This window comes from Rhinatrema bivittatum, chromosome 2 (assembly GCF_901001135.1).
Source record: "Rhinatrema bivittatum chromosome 2, aRhiBiv1.1, whole genome shotgun sequence".
NCBI lineage: Eukaryota > Metazoa > Chordata > Amphibia > Gymnophiona > Rhinatrematidae > Rhinatrema > Rhinatrema bivittatum.
In genome coordinates, this window is record NC_042616.1 from 805290711 (window position 1) to 805308394 (window position 17684).

The 17684-nt window shown below is 43.9% G+C and overlaps 1 protein-coding gene across 2 annotated transcripts in view; it reads right to left on the minus strand.

Moving 5' to 3' along the window:
• The window catches only part of LOC115085773 (lymphocyte antigen 6E-like), a 73860-nt gene extending 58143 nt beyond the window's left edge, over window positions 1–15717 (minus strand). The window contains exon 1 of one of the 2 annotated variants that reach the window (XM_029592163.1): window positions 15504–15717. In XM_029592163.1, coding sequence (XP_029448023.1) covers window positions 15504–15555 — 52 coding nt within the window. In that variant the 5' untranslated portion in view covers window positions 15556–15717. The remainder of the gene's footprint in view (window positions 1–15503) is intronic. The other variant, XM_029592164.1, reaches the window with a different exon arrangement.
• Between the last annotated feature and the right edge of the window lie 1967 nt (window positions 15718–17684).

Consider the following 17684-nt stretch of genomic DNA (forward strand, 5'->3'; position numbering starts at 1 on the left):
TTTCAATGTATTATCCACTATAATCCTAGATCTTTTTCTTGGGTGGTAACTTCTAATATGGAACCCAACATCGTGTAACTACAGCAAGGGTTATTTTTCCTTATATGCAATACCTTGCGCTTGTCAACATTAAATTTCATCTGCCATTTGGATGCCCAATCTTCCAGTCTCGCAAGGTCCTCCTGTAATTTATCACAATCCACTTGTGATTTAACTACTCTGAATAATTTTGTGTCATCTGCAAATTTGATAACCTCACTCGTTGTATTCCTTTCCAGATCATTTATATATATATTGAAAAGCACCGGTCCAAGTACAGATCCCTGAGGCACTCCACTGTTTACCCTTTTCCACTGAGAAAATTGACCATTTAATCCTACTCTCTGTTTCCTGTCTTTTAATCAGTTTGTAATCCATGAGAGGACACTGCCTCCTATCCCGTGACTTTTTAATTTTCTTAGAAGCTCAATGGCTGGAGACCCTCACTCCTACTCCTCTTAACCTGCTAGTAAGATTCCTCATTTCATTGGTACCAAGCTGACACTTAATTTTCTGACTTGGTTGGTTAGAGTAGTCTCTTTCTCCTTCAACCCACAACACTTGCTATAATAGTTTCAAGAAAACTTGAAAATCTCAGGAACCTTTAACTCATGGAGAGGTCCCCTCAGCTTCCGTTCTAGGCTCCTACCTCCTTACCTTTCCAGAGAACTTACTGCTCTGTACCCAAAAAGCATACTCACTGCTCTGTAGCCCAGCTTGTATCTCCTCCTCTAAGCCTCCAGATATTTCATTTTGCTCTTGCAGCCTAGTTGATTGGGGCATCTTTTGCATGAGTACATGGTTCATGGACCAACCTATTGTCTGAATAGGGACAATAAATATTAAGTGGCCGAAGAGAACGTCTAGTACCAGTTTCATTAAACCTGGGTTGAGTTGGCCTAGCTCAAGTAATAGCTGTTTAAGCTTGGAAGCTTAATGCCCACTTAACCCACTGTTGTTCTTCAGTGAGATTACTTATGCTTTCATCCTACTAGATCACTGACTGAACTTACCAGCTTGGGTCTCATCTCAGGTTTATTTATTTATTTATTAGATTTTTATATTCTGCTTTTTGGCACTCCACAGCAGATTACATTCAGGTACTGTAGGTATTTTTGCAGAGAATTACAAGAAAGAATTTATCAGGACTTCTATTTCAAGGAATATCCCAAAACACTGAGTAGCCTGCAGTTATATTAATTTAGCAGGCTCTTTATTTATCCTGAGATGTGTCTATTGTTTTTTTTCCAATACTCAAGTTGTCCAATGCACTTGCTTTGCATCCTTTTCCTGTTATCCGTTCGTCTGGTGATGCTTCTTTATTGAATTTAGTTGATTTGCAAAAAGATTTACACACATTAAAAAACCCTGGTTTTATACGCATAAATGGCCTTTGGAAAATCAACAGGGGGCGCCCAACCCAATTTCATACAAACATTTGTACACCAGAGCAAGAGGTGCTGTGGGTAGGAGCAGAGCTGAGATAGGGAAAGGATTTGCGTGTGTCCTTTCCATTTGTGAAAGTTTGTGCACAAATCAACATAAGAACATAAGAAGAACATAAGAACATTCCATACTGGGTCAGACAAAGGGTCCATCAAGCCCAGCATCCTATTTCCAACAGTGGCCAATCCAGGCCATAAGAACCTGGCAAGTTCCCAAAAACTAAGTCTACCCCATGTTACAGTTGCTAGTAATAGCAGTGGCTATTTTCTAAGTCAACTTAATTAATAGCAGGTAATGGACTTCTCCTCCAAGAACTTATCCAATCCTTTTTTAAACCCAGCTATACTAACTGCACTAACCACATCCTCTGGCAGCAAATTCCAGAGTTTAATTGTGCATTGAGTAAAAAAGAACTTTCTCCGATTAGTTTTAAATGTGCCATATGCTAACTTCATGGAATGCCCCCTAGTCTTTCTATTATCCGAAAGAGTAAATAACCGATTCACATCTACCCGTTCTAGACCTCTCATGATTTTAAACACCTCTATCATATCCCCCCTCAGCCGTCTCTTCTCCAAGCTGAACAGTCCTAACCTCTTTAGTCTTTCCTCATAGGGGAGTTGTTCCATTCCCCTTATCATTTTGGTTGCCCTTCTCTGTACCTTCTCCATCGCAACTATATCTTTTTTTAGATGCGGCGACCAGAATTGTACACAGTATTCAAGGTGTGGTCTCACCATGGAGCAATACAGAGGCATAATGACATTTTCCGTTTTATTCACCATTCCCTTTCTAATAATTCCCAACATTCTGTTTGCTTTTTTGACTGCCGCAGCACACTGAACCAACGATTTCAATGTGTTATCCACTATGACGCCTAGATCACTTTCTTGGGGGTAGCACTTAATATGGAACCTAACATTGTGTAACTATAGCATGGGTTATTTTTCCCTATATGCATCACCTTGCACTTATGCACATTTATTTATTTAGCATTTTTTTTTTTAATAGACCGATATTTGTTGGGAACATCATACCGGTTTACATATAACATGAATGCAGCATAACACTGCTTTACAGGGAACGTGTAAGTACATGTAGTATTTGGAACATCGATTAAAAGTAATATTGGAATTAACAGGAAAAATTAACATTGTAATTTTGTTCCAATTAAGATTGGAATAACATTAAATTTCATGTGCCATTTTGATGCCCAATTTTCCAGTCTCACAAGGTCTTCCTGCAATTTATCACAATCTGCTTGTGATTTAACTACTCTGAACAATTTTGTATCATCTGCAAATTTGATTACCTCACTCGTCATATTTCTTTCCAGATCATTTATAAATATATTGAAAAGTAAGGGTCCCAATACAGATCCCTGAGGCACTCCACTGTCCACTCCCTTCCATTGAGAAAATTGTCCATTTAATCCTACTCTCTGTTTCCTGTCTTTTAGCCAGTTTGAAATCCACGAAAGGACATCGCCACCTATCCCATGACTTTTTACTTTTCCTAGAAGCCTCTCATGAGGAACTTTGTCAAACGCCTTCTGAAAATCCAAGTATACTATATCTACCGGTTCACCTTTATCCACATGTTTATTAACTCCTTCAAAAAAGTGAAGCAGATTTGTGAGGCAAGACTTGCCTTGGGTAAAGCCATGCTGACTTTGTTCCATTAAACCATATCTTTCTATATGTTCTGTGATTTTGAGATTTAGAACACTTTCCATACGCAACGTTACTCCTGCACGAGAGAAGGTGTAACTTTGTTCATGTACGTCCACGTGCAATGGCAAGACAACTCAAAGATTTTTAAAGCAGTTTCATGCACATAAGTCCACTCTGAAAATTCAGACTAAAGTCGCGAGTAGAAGGTGTGTACATCTCTAAGTAGTACTTGGAGTGCATCCATACCCACATACTCACAGGACAGGCGTTACAATTATCACTATAAAAAACCAAGCCTCTATGGTGAATCCCCCTATGGACAATATAAACATTTTTCTTTGCTGTCTTTTAAGGTACTTGTCCTAATTTATCAACTTTCATGATGTCAATCTGCTCGATTTGTATAAAAGCTATCTTGCAAAATTTCATAAAACGTATCTTGCTTGCTTGCTGTCATTATTTGTCGAGATAATCCTTATTGGAACACATGCACTTACTTCGATTTTATTTGCCTAAGAAAAGAAAAAGAAAAATTGGTTGCTACAAATATAGTAAAATGGTACGTCTTTCCTTTGAGTTCTAACCAAAAGCGGTTATTACACATTTAAGAAGTACTGGACATCAGATTACAATTATCACACCTGAAGTTACTTCTTAGAGATGTGGGAAAATGCCAGTAAAAAATGTGTGTCAACATCAGATAGCACAATTAGTCTTTGTGGCAGCTACATGACTCACTCGCATGCGTATCCTGTGAAATCATTAACCCAGAGATGTAAATAGCATCATTTCCCTGTCCTGCAGAAAGTTAATCAGTGACAGAAGTACTTCTGCAAAATGTAGACAAGTAAAAGGCATCACTAATAACACAGACAGATATTAGGAGGGCAGCAGAACCGGATCACTGATACACTCAGTCTCTGTCCACATGAGCCTGCCTACTGTTCTGTCACAGGCCTGACTTAGCCTATGGTCTTCTCTCTTCTCATCCTCTTCCTCTCCAACAAAGCCTCCTTTGTGCCTGTCCCTTCCGTGGTAGAATTCTGCCATTGTTTTGGCTTCTACCTCCTGCACTAGAAGTCTTGTCCAGGAGTCCACTCATGATTCTTTTGGGCTTCATTCCCTTCAGCTTCGTGTGATGACCCTTTCTCCTTGCACTTTTCAGTCTTTAAGAAAATTACGCTTTCTTATACTCTGTTGAAGCCTACTAAGCCAAGGGTAGGTCACACCAGTCCTTGAGTGCCACAGGCCAGTCAGGTTTTCAGGATACCCACACTGAATGTGCATGAGGAATATCTGCATGCCCTGTCTCCTCTCCACTACATTCGTTTCATCCATATTTATTGTGGAGGCTTGAGGCACTCAAGGATTGGAATTTGCCTATCCCTGTGCTAAACATTTGAATGTTTCTATCCTACCACTTCCTTCCTTCTCTTCTTCTGGAGAGTAGGGGGAAATACTCAGTAAGCCGGCGAGCAGACAAATTATCCGGCAAAATGTTACTTTTGTCAGAGCAATGCTGGAAGCCCAGGGAGCGGGTTCAAAGGATACCTCACTCCCAGCTGGGTTTTGGACTGTTTGAGTAGGGGGTCTCTGGGGGGAGGCAAAGAGCTGGATACATGGATATTCGAGTACTCATCCACTCATCCTCACCATAAAACTCAAAACCACATAATTTTCCAATTGTATTCACAGTTCATAAGCAGAGAAGGGCGACCAAAATGATAAGGGGCATGGAACGGGTGTCCTATGAGGAAAGGCTAAAGAAGATAGGGCTGTTTAGTTTGGAGAAGAGAGGACTGAGGGGGGGATATGCTGCCTCTATGAACATTACTAGAGGAACTAGGAATCAAATTCCTATATGCAGACGAAATACAATTCTACGTACCATTCGACAAATCTTTTGAAAAAACTGCTTTGACCCTTTCAACATACATTTAGGCAATACAACAAAAGCTAACACTAAACACAAAAAAATCTTGTTTTGTGTGGTTAAGGAAACATTCCACGATAGTCAAACCGCCAACCCTGGACCTAGGAAATTTTAACATTATACCCTCAGATCAAGTATGGGACCTAGGAATTCAGATTGATGATCAACATGTATACCTGTGCTTGGGGGGGATGGGGAATAAGAGGGACGGTGGGAGGGAAGGCTTGGGGGTGGACCTGGTTTTACTATGTTTTGTCATCCTTCATGGTGGAAGGGCCCCTCCACATCTCCTTCTGATTGTAATGAGATGTTAATGTGAAAATTAATAAAAAAAAAAGTTTGAAACATAAAACAACCAGCCCGCACAATACTGTAAGTGGAAGTTACATAGTATTTGGTTAGAGATATCTCCGTAATACTTCATCGCGTGTGTTCCGGGTCATGGCGATTCATTTGTTGGCTAGAAAGAGTTTATCAATAAACGTTCTGTCCACCGGACAACACAAAAGACCAGCTGTAAGAGGGAAACAAACCGCCGATCAAAAATATATCCAGATGCCGGCACCAGCAGAACAAACAGGAAAGGCGTACGTATAAAACATCTATAAAAGTATCCAACCTTAAATAACTGTAGTGAAACCAACGTACCCGCAACGTGAAACCAAATGAGTGCTGCTGCAGTTAAATTTATCTACTGCATCTAAAGGCAAAAATACACGCTGTTAAATTGGAGCCCGCCGAAAAAGAAAAGCTGGTCAAAGCAGGATTCATAAGACAGTGATGCAGCGTCTAGCGTCGTCAATTGAAACATGTCATTCCCCCGCCATCCCTCTCCCCTCCCCCCTCCCCCATCTCCTTCCATAATACCCTTACCGCCCTCCCCCCACCTGCTCCTGGTTTTAAGTTTTCATCCATTATTTTAAGTATTTACTTCGAGCTAGTTTTTGTCATTTCATTTCTTATTTAATTTTATTTTAATACCAGATGCATTTCCTTGTATTATTTTTTCATTTCTGTTTGTTTATTTTTAATTACTATATTCTCAAGCCGGAATATAAGTAGGTCATTGTATAACCACCAAGTTTTTAATTATCCAGTATGACAAACGGTTCTTTAATTGTTTTCTGTTGTTTTTTTAAAGGCCTAATAATACGACAAACACTTTGCCCATAAACCTTCACAGGCAGAGTTGGAGTAACACCCACTCACAGCTCTTTCACATATACACAGTAAGAGGTTGTTTTTTTTACAGTTTTTTAACACCTCCTTGAGTATCTAGCTATGCCTCACATTGACATCAAGTTGTCCTGAGATTCTCTAACAAGAGTTTTGTATATCACCACTGCATAGTAATCAAAATGATTTCTTAAACGTTTTTTCAGTCACATTAAGATTAGTTTCGTTTGGCAAGTATCAAACACCACCTTATCTGCTACCATGTTATAACACCCTTCCAGTATCTACAAGTGCACAATTAGTTCTTGTCTCTTGGTACTTCTTTTGTTTCCATTATGATGCCAGCACACACATATTTATTCTTCATTTTATGTATTCACATAATAGTTTCTTTTTAGTCATGTGCTGATTTACATTTTTTATGTTTTTTTTTGTTACATGCAAACCTTCAACAAACATATATGTGTTATATTGTCTTTTATATGTGTGTTTTAATTTTATATGTGTGTTTTAATTTTAATATTCATTTTCATTTTAATTTTAGTAGCCCCTGAGGCAGCTCTCCACATAGAGCAAAACTCGGCCAGAGTCGGGCTTGGTTTTTGTCAGATTCAAGGCTCCTTTACGTACAACGATGCTGTTCTCCTGTTTTTTTGGTCGCTACATAGCCAACTTGGATCGGCTTCCGGTCTGTTTTTTGAGTACTCGAGTATGCATGTATGTATGTGATTTTATTATTCATTTGTATGATATTAATTTCAAAAATATGTTTGGTATAGTTCATGCACAAGAAAGGTACAAGCTAATTTGTATGTCTTATGTTAAGTGTAGATGCAAGAGATATGTGAGCTGAACTATATTAAAATTGGTATATATTTTGTATGAATAAAATGCTGTTTTAAAAATTGTATATATGCTTACCCCTATTATTTGGATATAGTATGTGAGAAAGAGACATAGGAAGCCTGTGTGAGAGTGACAGTGAAGGGAGTGTTGCAAGCGCGGAGGGGCGGTCACTTGCCTAGAGAGATTGTGAGCCCTTGGCCACGGCGTGGCTCAGGGAGGAACCCCAAGACACACACCATGGGAGGTGAGAGTGTTCAGGCACGGGCTGGACCAGGATCAAGACATGGAACATCGAGGATCTGGAGCAAGGCAGGCTCAGACCTCCATTGGACCTGCACGCACTGGTGAGACCCAGCAACGCAATGCTGGCCTCAAGAGTAGCCATCCGGCCACTTGGTAGCCCTTCCGGACCCGCCACTTGGGAACGACGAGTGTGTCAGGCCAGAAAGAGGCTAAGGGCAGGAACAAGGCAAAAAATGGAACTCAGGAACTTGGAAGACTCGGACGAGGACTCGAGGAACTTGGACGACTCAGATGAGGTTTCAGGATTCAGGCACTAATACAGGGTGAGTACTGCACCGCAGTGCACCCTACATAGCCACCCGTGGCTGGTTGTGGACCATGCTGAAGCGAAGCAGGTTCTGGCTTGAGTCTAGGGCATGGAGGGAAGCAGGAACAAGGTACTCCGAAAACCTGGAACAGGATTCAAGACTCAGGAACTCGGATTCAGGAACAGACCTCGGCAATAAAAGCAAGGACCTTCCAGAGACTTGCACTGCAGAAGTGAAGACAGGCCTTGTGCCACAAAGTGCCCTACACAGCCCCCCATGGGCTGGTCAGGGACCACGACGGTGGCATGCCAGGTAAAGGTGGACAAGCAGGAAAACTGGAAGCAGGACAAAGAGCCGGAGACGGGAATATCAGGACCAGGACTGGAACATCAGGACATGGAACAGGCGATGAAGGAGCTCCGACGAGGAACAAGACCAGGAACATCAGACGAAAGAGACCAGGAACATCTAACATTAAACGAAGAGCCATCTAGACATGAGGAGACCACAGAGGACCTTGACCAGAGAAGAGAAGCATGCAATACCATGGAAATCCGATACGAAGGCCCCGAGGAGAACAAGCTGAGACCTTTTATAGGGCTGGACAAGGCACAGGAAGATGAGGTCATCTGTTTGGGCCGTGAGCTTTTCCCACCTCTGGCCCTTTAAAAACATAGAAGAGGCATGCACGCACGCCTAGGCAGGGCCCAGGAGATGGAGGAAGTCGGCTTTAGCAGCATCCCTGCCATGTGAAGGAGGCAGTCAGTGGCGGCACCAAGGCCGCGAAGAGAGACAGTCTGTGACAGCTTCTGTGCCACATGAAGAGGCGTCCTGGCAGCAGTTCGTTGCCGCAAAGAGGAGCAGCCCGCAACGGGGCGGGCCCGCTAGAGAACACGACAATGGCGCAACACTCCGGGCTGTGCAGGAAGCAAGGTCCTGTGGCGGGGCGTCAGCCTCAGAGACGGAGAAACAGCGGCGTTGGGCTGGGGAATGGTTGGGCGCCGGCCGGCACAGAGGTGAGAGGCTGCTTGCAGGATGGGGCTCCGCGAGCAGCATCATAAAAGGGAGCCTATGTGGGTTTATATGCAAGAGAGAGAGGGACCTTGTATAATGGGATCTGTGTGTGTGCAAAAGAGAGAGAGAGGGATACTGTACAAGGGGATGTGTATGTGCAAGAGAGAAGGACCCTGTATGAAGGAATGTGTGTGTGCAAGACAGCGAGGGAGCCTGTTTGAGGGTGTGTGTATGTTCACCTGAGAGAGGGAGCCTCTGTTTGTGAGAGAGAGAGAGGAGGGGGGAGGGGATAGAGGGAGCCTGTGTGAGGGGTAATATTGAGAGAGGGGTCAAAATCTGGGAGTGGAGATAGAGTGGAAGGGGTTGAGCCTAGAGGGGGAGGGCAGAGATACTGGCAGGTGGAGGAGTTGGGGGCCTGAGAGAGCAAAATGGCCAGGGGAACATAAGGACATAAGAACTTGCCATGCTGGGTCAGACCAAGGGTCCATCAAGCCCAGCATCCTGCTTCCAACAGAGGCCAAACCAGGCCACAAGAACCTGGCAAGTACCCAAACACCAAGAAGATCCCATGCTACTGATGCCAGTAATACCAGAGGCCATTCCCTAAGTTAACTTGATTAATAACAGTTAATGGACTTCTCCTCCAAGAACTTATCCAAACATTTTTTAAACCCAGCTACACTAACTGCACTAACCACATCCTCTGGCAACAAATTCTAGAGCTTAATTGTGCATTGAGTGAAAAATAATTTTCTCCAATTAGTCTTAAATGTGGGTACTTGCTAACTTCATGGAATGCCCCTTTGTCCTTCTATTATCCGAAAGTGTAAATAACCGAGTCACATTTACTCGTTCAAGAGAAGACCTCTCATGATCTTAAAGACCTCTATCATATCCCCCCTCAGCCGTCTCTTCTCCAAGCTGAGCAGCCCTAACCTCTTCAGCCTTTCCTCATAGGGGAGCTGTTCGATTCCCTTTATCATTTTGGTTGCCCTTCTCTGTACCATCGCAACTATATCTTTTTTGAGATGCGGCAACCAGAAAGAGAGAGTGGAAAGGACACTCTTACAATGAACTTCTAGGGAAATTCTTCATCTTCAAGTAATACATCTTCTGTGTTACATTTTTAATTAATTAATTAAAGACTGGAATGTATATTGTGTTATTTTGACCAATATAAAGTTTGCAGAATTTTAAGTTTTTGTGCTCAAAATTTTTAATTTTGTGTACAGAATTTTAATTTTTTTTTGCTGCAGAATTCTCCCAGGAGTAATGGATTCATATATATAGTGATTGGTAAATCATTCACTCCATCCCCATTACCTTTGACAAATTTCCAATCAACTCTTATAATGCTATCAATGGCTGATGAAAATTCACCACGATGCAGCCAGGTTAATTTAACGGTTAAATTGCCTACCCTGAACCTTACCTGGAATTTACCTTGTTTTTCAAACAAATATCACACTAACACAGTCACATATACTTCGAATATCCATACTAGAGATATGCACCTTCCTCTCTGTGTTTCACTGCTGTGTATTTCTGGGATTTCAGAGCAGTGTCTGAAGAGAACTGGCCAGGTGTCTTCTGCTCTCTCACGGACAGATACAGTACAGTGCACTCCGACGGAGCGCACTGTTAACTTCCCATTGGACGCGCGTTTTCCCTTACCCCTTATTCAGTAAGGGGTGGAAAACGCATGCCCAACCCGCCGAACCTAATAGCGTCCTCAACATGCAAATGCATGTTGATGGCCCTATTAGGTATTCCCACGTGATTCAGTAAGTAAAATGTGCAGTCAAGCCGCACATTTTACTTTCAGAAATTAGCGCCTACCCAAAGGTAGGCGCTAATTTCTTCGGGCACTGGGAAAGTGCACAGAAAAGCAGTAAAATCTGCTTTTCTGTGCACCCTCCGACTTAATATCATGGCGATATTAAGTCGGACGTCCCAATGGGTAAAAAAAGTAAAAAAAAAATTGAAGTCGGCCGGCAGCTGTCAGGTCGAAAACCGAACGCTCAATTTTGCCGGCGTCCGGTTTCCAAGCCCGTGGCTTTCAGCGGGCTCAAGAACAGATGCCGGCAAAATTGAGCGCCGGCTGTCAAACCCACTGACAGCCGCTGCTCCGGGCCAAAAGGAGGCGCTAGGGACGCACTAGTGTCCCTAGCGCCTCCTTTTGCCCGTTTCTAGCGCCGGGCCTCATTTAAATACTGTATCGCGCGTACAGGCGAGTGGCCTGTGCGCGCGCTGGTGAGAGCAGGCGTTTGCCCGCTCTCCCACGGACTTTACTGAATCGGCCCATCACTTAGTCAAACCCAGACTAACTGAAATCTCCAATTGACACACCCAGGGAAGTCAGTGCTCCGGTGATAACCTCAGCAAAAAATTAGTTCTAAGAGACATTTTAGGGCCAGTTTCAACATACGTTAAGCTATGGACACATCCCATCTTTGTATGAAGTTGTAGAAAAGGAAATGTGGGTTTTAACGCCAGAAATAACAACACCTTTTTTCTGTGTGTTGTGCCCACGTTGGCTGTGTGTTACAGACCAGAAAGGTTTTTTATATTGCACATGCCATTCGGGAGAGAGAGAAAGATGTAACATTTGATATTTTTCTTATTTTATCCCAGGAAGTGCGCAAGAAGGAAGTGAATCTACTTATTGGGAGCTGCCAAATACTTGTGACTTCTGCTTTATAACTGAACCCCTCAGGGGATGAACCACCTTATCTGTCAAGAAGGCAGGTTACACCTTGGCTGTTCCAGGGCTCTGGAATATTCCTGTGCTGCTTCCAGATTAACCTTTCGCCCCCATGCACATCCTGTGCACTTTCGGCAGATGTTGGCACACGGCTCACAAACCCCTCAAGGCTCCCATTAGAGAGGAAACCTGCACTTTATCATCAAATCGGTACAGCACTGTTAACCTCTATGCACATTCGGTGGCATTTGTAACACACTGGCAAACTTAAAAAAGTACAGTTTAGTAAGTATCTATCAGATCATTTATACATAACAAAAATATCAGCTACAATGTCAAAAAATATTAATATAAAACTAAAGCTAATTGGATCAAAACAGGATACAATTAACCAATGATACAAATACATTGCAATGAGTATTTATCAAAATGAAAAATACATCTTATCCGAATAACAAAATATATCTAAGAAACAGTCTTGCCCTAGGTCACAAGGAGTGGAGTGGGATTTGAGACCCTGGTTCGTAGGCCCCTGTTCTAACCACTAAGGCTATTCCTCCACATCTTATTGGTCTAAGGACGTAAGGGCAGCGAATGAAAAGTTTACTTTGACTTTTGACAATGTTTTTTTTTACTTGCAACCTCGCCCCTTTCTTTCTCCTTGCCTAAGGAGGGGAATTTTGGGTTCTTTTCCACTTGAAGCCCACGCTCCCCTTAAGGGCCTGCTACTGGTGAGGTGGAGCACATGGCTCTTCACGTTCCCAGTAACACCCTTCCATTTTCCCAAATGGTATCTTTCCTTGACAAGGTTACAGAAGGGCCGAATATTTTCAGATTATGTACAATCCATCCCACGCGTGGTGGTCTGGAAAATCCCCCTCTCTCTCCAGTTTTCAATCGCATCCAGAAAGTCTGAAAGCATGATCTGCCTCGGTCAGGGATCCAGGGTGAAAATCTCTCTTTCCTCTCACGCCGTAATCTGTTTCTCGAGGTGGAAAGGGCAGTGGTGGATGGGGCAAGGGATGGGATAGGGGAGGAGTTGGGGGCGGGGCAGGGCAGGAGGTGGGTGGGTGGTAGTGGGGGAGACATATGCTGAAAATCTCCCACTCAGAAATTGTTCCCCCCCCCCTTGGCGGCTCTCAATGCAGTTACCTTCAAAGTGCCAGCACCCAACCTTCCCCTACAAAGCACCGTGCACAGCCGGGCCACACAATATCGCTGTGCGTGCTCCGACTCCCCCTTAGTTTATTTCCTCTGTAGCCACAGGTGTTCCCCATGGCTCCTCGCTCTCCCCTACTCTCTTTAATATCTCATCTTGCCTCCTTATGCTCTCTGTTCTGTCTAGCTTGGACGTTTCTTTAACATTATGCTGATGATATATAGTTTTTCCTTCCTACCTCGTCTTTTGATTTGGCTCTAGAACGTGTCTGATGGAAATCAAGAAGTGGATGTATGACAGTAGGTTGGCCCTCAATATTAAGAAAGAAACCCCCGAACTCGTGCTTCTTTCCCGTGTTCTGCCCGATGATTTCCCCCCACATTGTTCCTTCAAAGGCCATTCTATTTCAATACAAGTGAGAGAGAGCACGTAATCTGGGGTCCTCACTGACTCCTCCCTGACCTCTCTATTGATATCTTTGGTGCCTTCAGGCAGTCCCTCAGAGGGGTCACTCTATCCCGCCAGCTATAAAGCTGAAGGGTGAAACATAGAAATGACGGCAGTAGAAGACCAAACAGCCCATCCAGTCTGCCCAGCAAGCTTTCACACTTATTTTGTTTCATACTTATCTGTTACTCCAACCACTAAGTTCAGGGCCCTTATTGGTAACTTTTTTATTCTAATTTCCTTCCACCACTGATGCAGAGAGCAGTGTTGGAGCTGCATCAAAGTGAAGTATAAGGCTTAATGTTTGAGGATAGTAACCGTCGTATCGAGCAAGTTACCCGGATGTTTGTATACTCATACTGCTCAGATCAATGCCTTGTTGCTGGTTGTAAATTATATTTCTTCATTCCCCCTGCCGTTGAAGCAGTGAGCTGCACGGGATATGCTTTCCAAGTGAAGTATTAGGCTTAATTTGTTAGGGGTAGTAACCGCCGCAGACTTGGGAAGCCAAAGGACATTAAGCCAAATCCGAGCAGGTTTATTAACCCAAATAAAAGTGCATTTGCTCTTCTACTGTGTCCCAGGCTTGAAGTATTGCCAGATTTCCTTATGTAAATTGCAATTCATTGACCGCTTTACCAGTTCTAGCCCAAACCGATTCACAGCATCATACAACAAACCTTTTTTCTTTTTTTCAAATCTTCCAGGGACACAGAAACTTAGTAACAGCAGTGTTACTGGTTTCTGCAGCTGTTCCTGTTCTGCAGGCTAGCTCCACCACGTAATCTGGGGTCCTCACTGACTCCTCCCTGAATCTGCGACCCCCCACATTGACGCATTGGGTCAACCATCCTATTACAAACTCCGCTTACTGCATCCCATGAAGTCATTTTCTCAACGACTCTGATTTCCTTACTGGCGCCCAATCCTTTGTTTTATCATCGCTAGACTACTGCGATGTTCTGTTTCTGGGCCGACCTAATTCCTGCCTGTGGACACTGCAGCTTATGCAAAATTCCACTGCTCGGCTTATGTCTGGATTTATCTGTGCGTAATGGCATCTCTCCAGTCCTAGCCAATTTGCACCGGTTACATATCAGCTGGCACGTGAAGCTCAAAGCAATGATGTGGCCCTCTGAGGCCCTTCATGAGCTTGCTCCGCCCTGTTTGACCTCTTCAGTCCGACATAGCAACTGGCTCACCGTGTTCGCTCTTCCTCACAACTCCTGCTGGAAAGTCCCCCTTCTCCCCTCAAACAGGTATGGCTGACTGAGTCCAGAACGCGTATCTTCTGCGTAGCAGGCCCTGCCCTCTGGAATAGTCTCCCTGAGGAGATCAGTAGCATTGCATCCAGCATTAAAGATCCAAATGATTTTAACTTACTCAATTGCACTGTGTAATCACGTCAATTATGCAGCACCAACCTTCCAGCAACCACCAAACCTGGAATAAAAACTGGTAAGATGCCGGCTTCAAACAGGAACCCTTAAAGGAGAAAATGGGAGAAACTTCCACCAGCACAATTCACAAGACCCCCCCTAGTTATCTGCATGGGAGAGACCTTCAGCACAGGGGGATCCTTTTCCATGTTCCTCCTCTACTGTAGTATATAATATATATATATATACACACCGTGTATAAATATTATTCAGTGCAGAAAATGTCAAGAGGGATGCCGGGTTCACAAAACAGACCAGAAATTAAAGAGAGAAATACGTCCACACAGACCCAGAATTACACCTCACAAAGAAAAGCAAAGCAACAGCTCCACAGGGGAACATTAATCAGTCTAGGAAAAGGGAAATTTAGAACAAACACAAGACTGAATCCTCCACTTCTAACACAAAGTGACTTTACCAGAGGCTGGGGGATCTTTTTTAACCCACTACCAGAAGTAATTTTCTGCCTCTGTCCCTTCCTCATCACCCTAACACGTTAACCCTGCCACCCCACCACACCAGCCCACCTTCCCAGTCACACAAGCACTGTAATGGAATCCATGATCCATTTGTGTGTTCGGGTAATGTCATCTTTTGCTCCGACCTGCTCGTTTGTTGTTTTTTTTTTTAATTTAAGGAAGGGACTGTTAGATCCCAAAAGCTAGTCAAGAAATGTATTAACTTCATCCAATAAAAGGCATCACCCTCTATAATTATTATTATTTTTTTTTGTTAACTGGACCCTTATTACTGTGCATTCAAGTGAACTAACACAGCGGCCACACTATTTCTTCCAAAAATAAAACAGGAGTCATTTTAGATTGTTGCCAGTTCCTCCAGCCTTCATCACCTGATGTACTAAACACTGCTATGATCACAGTTTATAAAACTAATACAAAATTTAACTTAAAAAAAAATACTTCTTTTAAATATGAAAAGGTTATACCAGCTTCAAAAGAACTGAGGACAATGGAATCAAGAAATAAAACATTTCTAAAAAAAAATCCTTCATATATAAAAAAAAAAAAAAAAAAAAAAAAAAAAGACAGTACAGCAAGCCCTTGCTTCTCCCTTACTTGTGTGCAGAAAAAGAGCTGCGGCCAGCAGGGCTAGCAGGACGGTCCTCATCTTCAGCCGCTGCCTTCAGACTATGGAGGGGGCAAGGCAGGCACTGGGGGAAGCCTTGAATCACGTTCTGGGTAAATGCATGTAAAATTGTCATGCCAACAAAGTTATCGGAATCTGAAATGCTTCCTCATCTGCTAGGTGCAAGAAACAAAGAAAAGAAAAAAAAAAAACCCCCAGGAAGTGCACAAAAACCTCTGCCTCACTTTATATTGGTTAATAATAAATCTGCTGCAAATGTTCAGCCACACGATAATCAAGTCACTGCATACCAGCCTGGACTGTGGGGGGGAAAGGGAGCAGCGACCTTACATGGTCTGGCCTGTGCCCTGTTCATGCCCACACTAGCACCCGCCCTTCAAATGTTCTCTTATTCCAACGTGATTTCATTATCATTTCGTTCATTTGCACTTCCTTATCGCCTGCACAACACAGCATGAAGCAATGCACAGCTTAAAACAAATACAAAATCATTCAATAAAACAAAAAACATTGCATGCTTAACATAAAACAATTACCAACTCACCACGACCCAACTACCCAACCCATCTACTATTACATAAAAACCTTCATACGATACGCTTTTTTATACTGGAGGGTTAAGTTGTTCTTTCTCCTTCAGAACTGAAATCTTGTATATATCTCTCCATATAATGTTGTCATATTTGTCATTTGTAACCCCTAACAAGAGCACTCTATCTGCAAAAGGGGAGATTAAACCATTCTAAACACTGGAGCACAAGAAATAGAAATGCATTTCTTCCTATACTAAGCCAAGCCCCAGTCATCGCTCTTGTGGGGAGTGAGGGCTATTAAGTTACATAACAGTTCTCAAGGATAATGCCAGGGCCTCAGAAGCCCCAACCTAATATCTCCCCCACAAAAAAAAACAACCGTGGCTCCTGTGGCCTCAAGATAATGCACCCACAAACCCGACAAGGCCTCTCTTCTCTCACCTCAGACCCTTCCTCTTTCCTCCTGCCCCCAGTTCAGTCCTCTCCTCTCTCTCCCCTGCCACCAGCTCCTTCCTCTTCCTCTCTCCCCTTCAATACCCCACTTCTCCCTTCAGCCCCTTCTATCTTCCCCTACCTCCCCACCCCACCTCTGCTGTCTCTTCACATCCCTTCTACCTCCTCCTCCTCCTCTTCTTGCTTTCTCTCCCTTTCCTTCCTCCCTTGTTCTTGCCCAGCCCCCACCCCTGCCCAGCATCCAGCTCACCTCAGTTTCTCCACTCTGGAGTAGGGGGGATTGTGGAGTGGCAGCAGCAAAAAAACTGAAGGGGCTTGCACACGGCAGTGCTCCTCCTAGTGATTCTTTGCCCTGTTCTCGTGTTCATATCCAGTCCTAGTCTCATCCTGTCCAGTCCTGGCCTTGACCTACTCGGTCCTCCCTGTCCACTCTACATGTGGGCCTTCAGTTGCAGCCCTTGCCTTCCACTATTGCCTTGTCTCCAGTTCCAGCCCTGCCTTTAAGCTACTGCTTGGCCTCCACTTTCTGTCCTACTCTCAAGTTCCAGGCCTGGCCTCCGGTTCCTGCCAGCCCCAGCTCCTGTTGGGTTCCCCTGTCCTGCCTTTGCCTTGCTTTCCCTATCAGTCGTCCTTGGACTGATCTTGTTACTGACTCAGACTGTCTCTGGCCTTGACCTCGCTTGTTCGCTGCCTGCCTTGATCCCCTGCTTGGACACTGACCTCATCTGTTCACTGCCTGCCCTTGACCTCCTGCTTGGACACTGACGTCATTTGTTTGCTACCTGCCTTGACCTCAGTCACCCATGTACTGCTCCAGGAAAGCCCTGCCGGCCACCAGAATTTGCAGGCTCAGCCCAAAGGGGAGGGGCTGGTCAGGCTGAAGACCCTGTCCGGCCCTGCTCCTGTTGGGGAGACTCCCCCATCCAGCCAATTCCCTTCTCAGTGACAGCCTACGGCGGAAGTTACCAGTCTTATAACTTCCACTGACAGCAAGCTGTACAGAAGGGGGGAGGATCGCAGAGAAGCACATAGCATGGGAATTGGTGGAAGAGTCGCCTTCTCTTCTGTTTGCTGGTTCTGGTGATTAGCAAGAGCGGTTTTTTTTTCATGGCTTGCCCTACCCAAACTTGATAGGGCCTTGGCTCCTGTGGCCAACCCCATTCC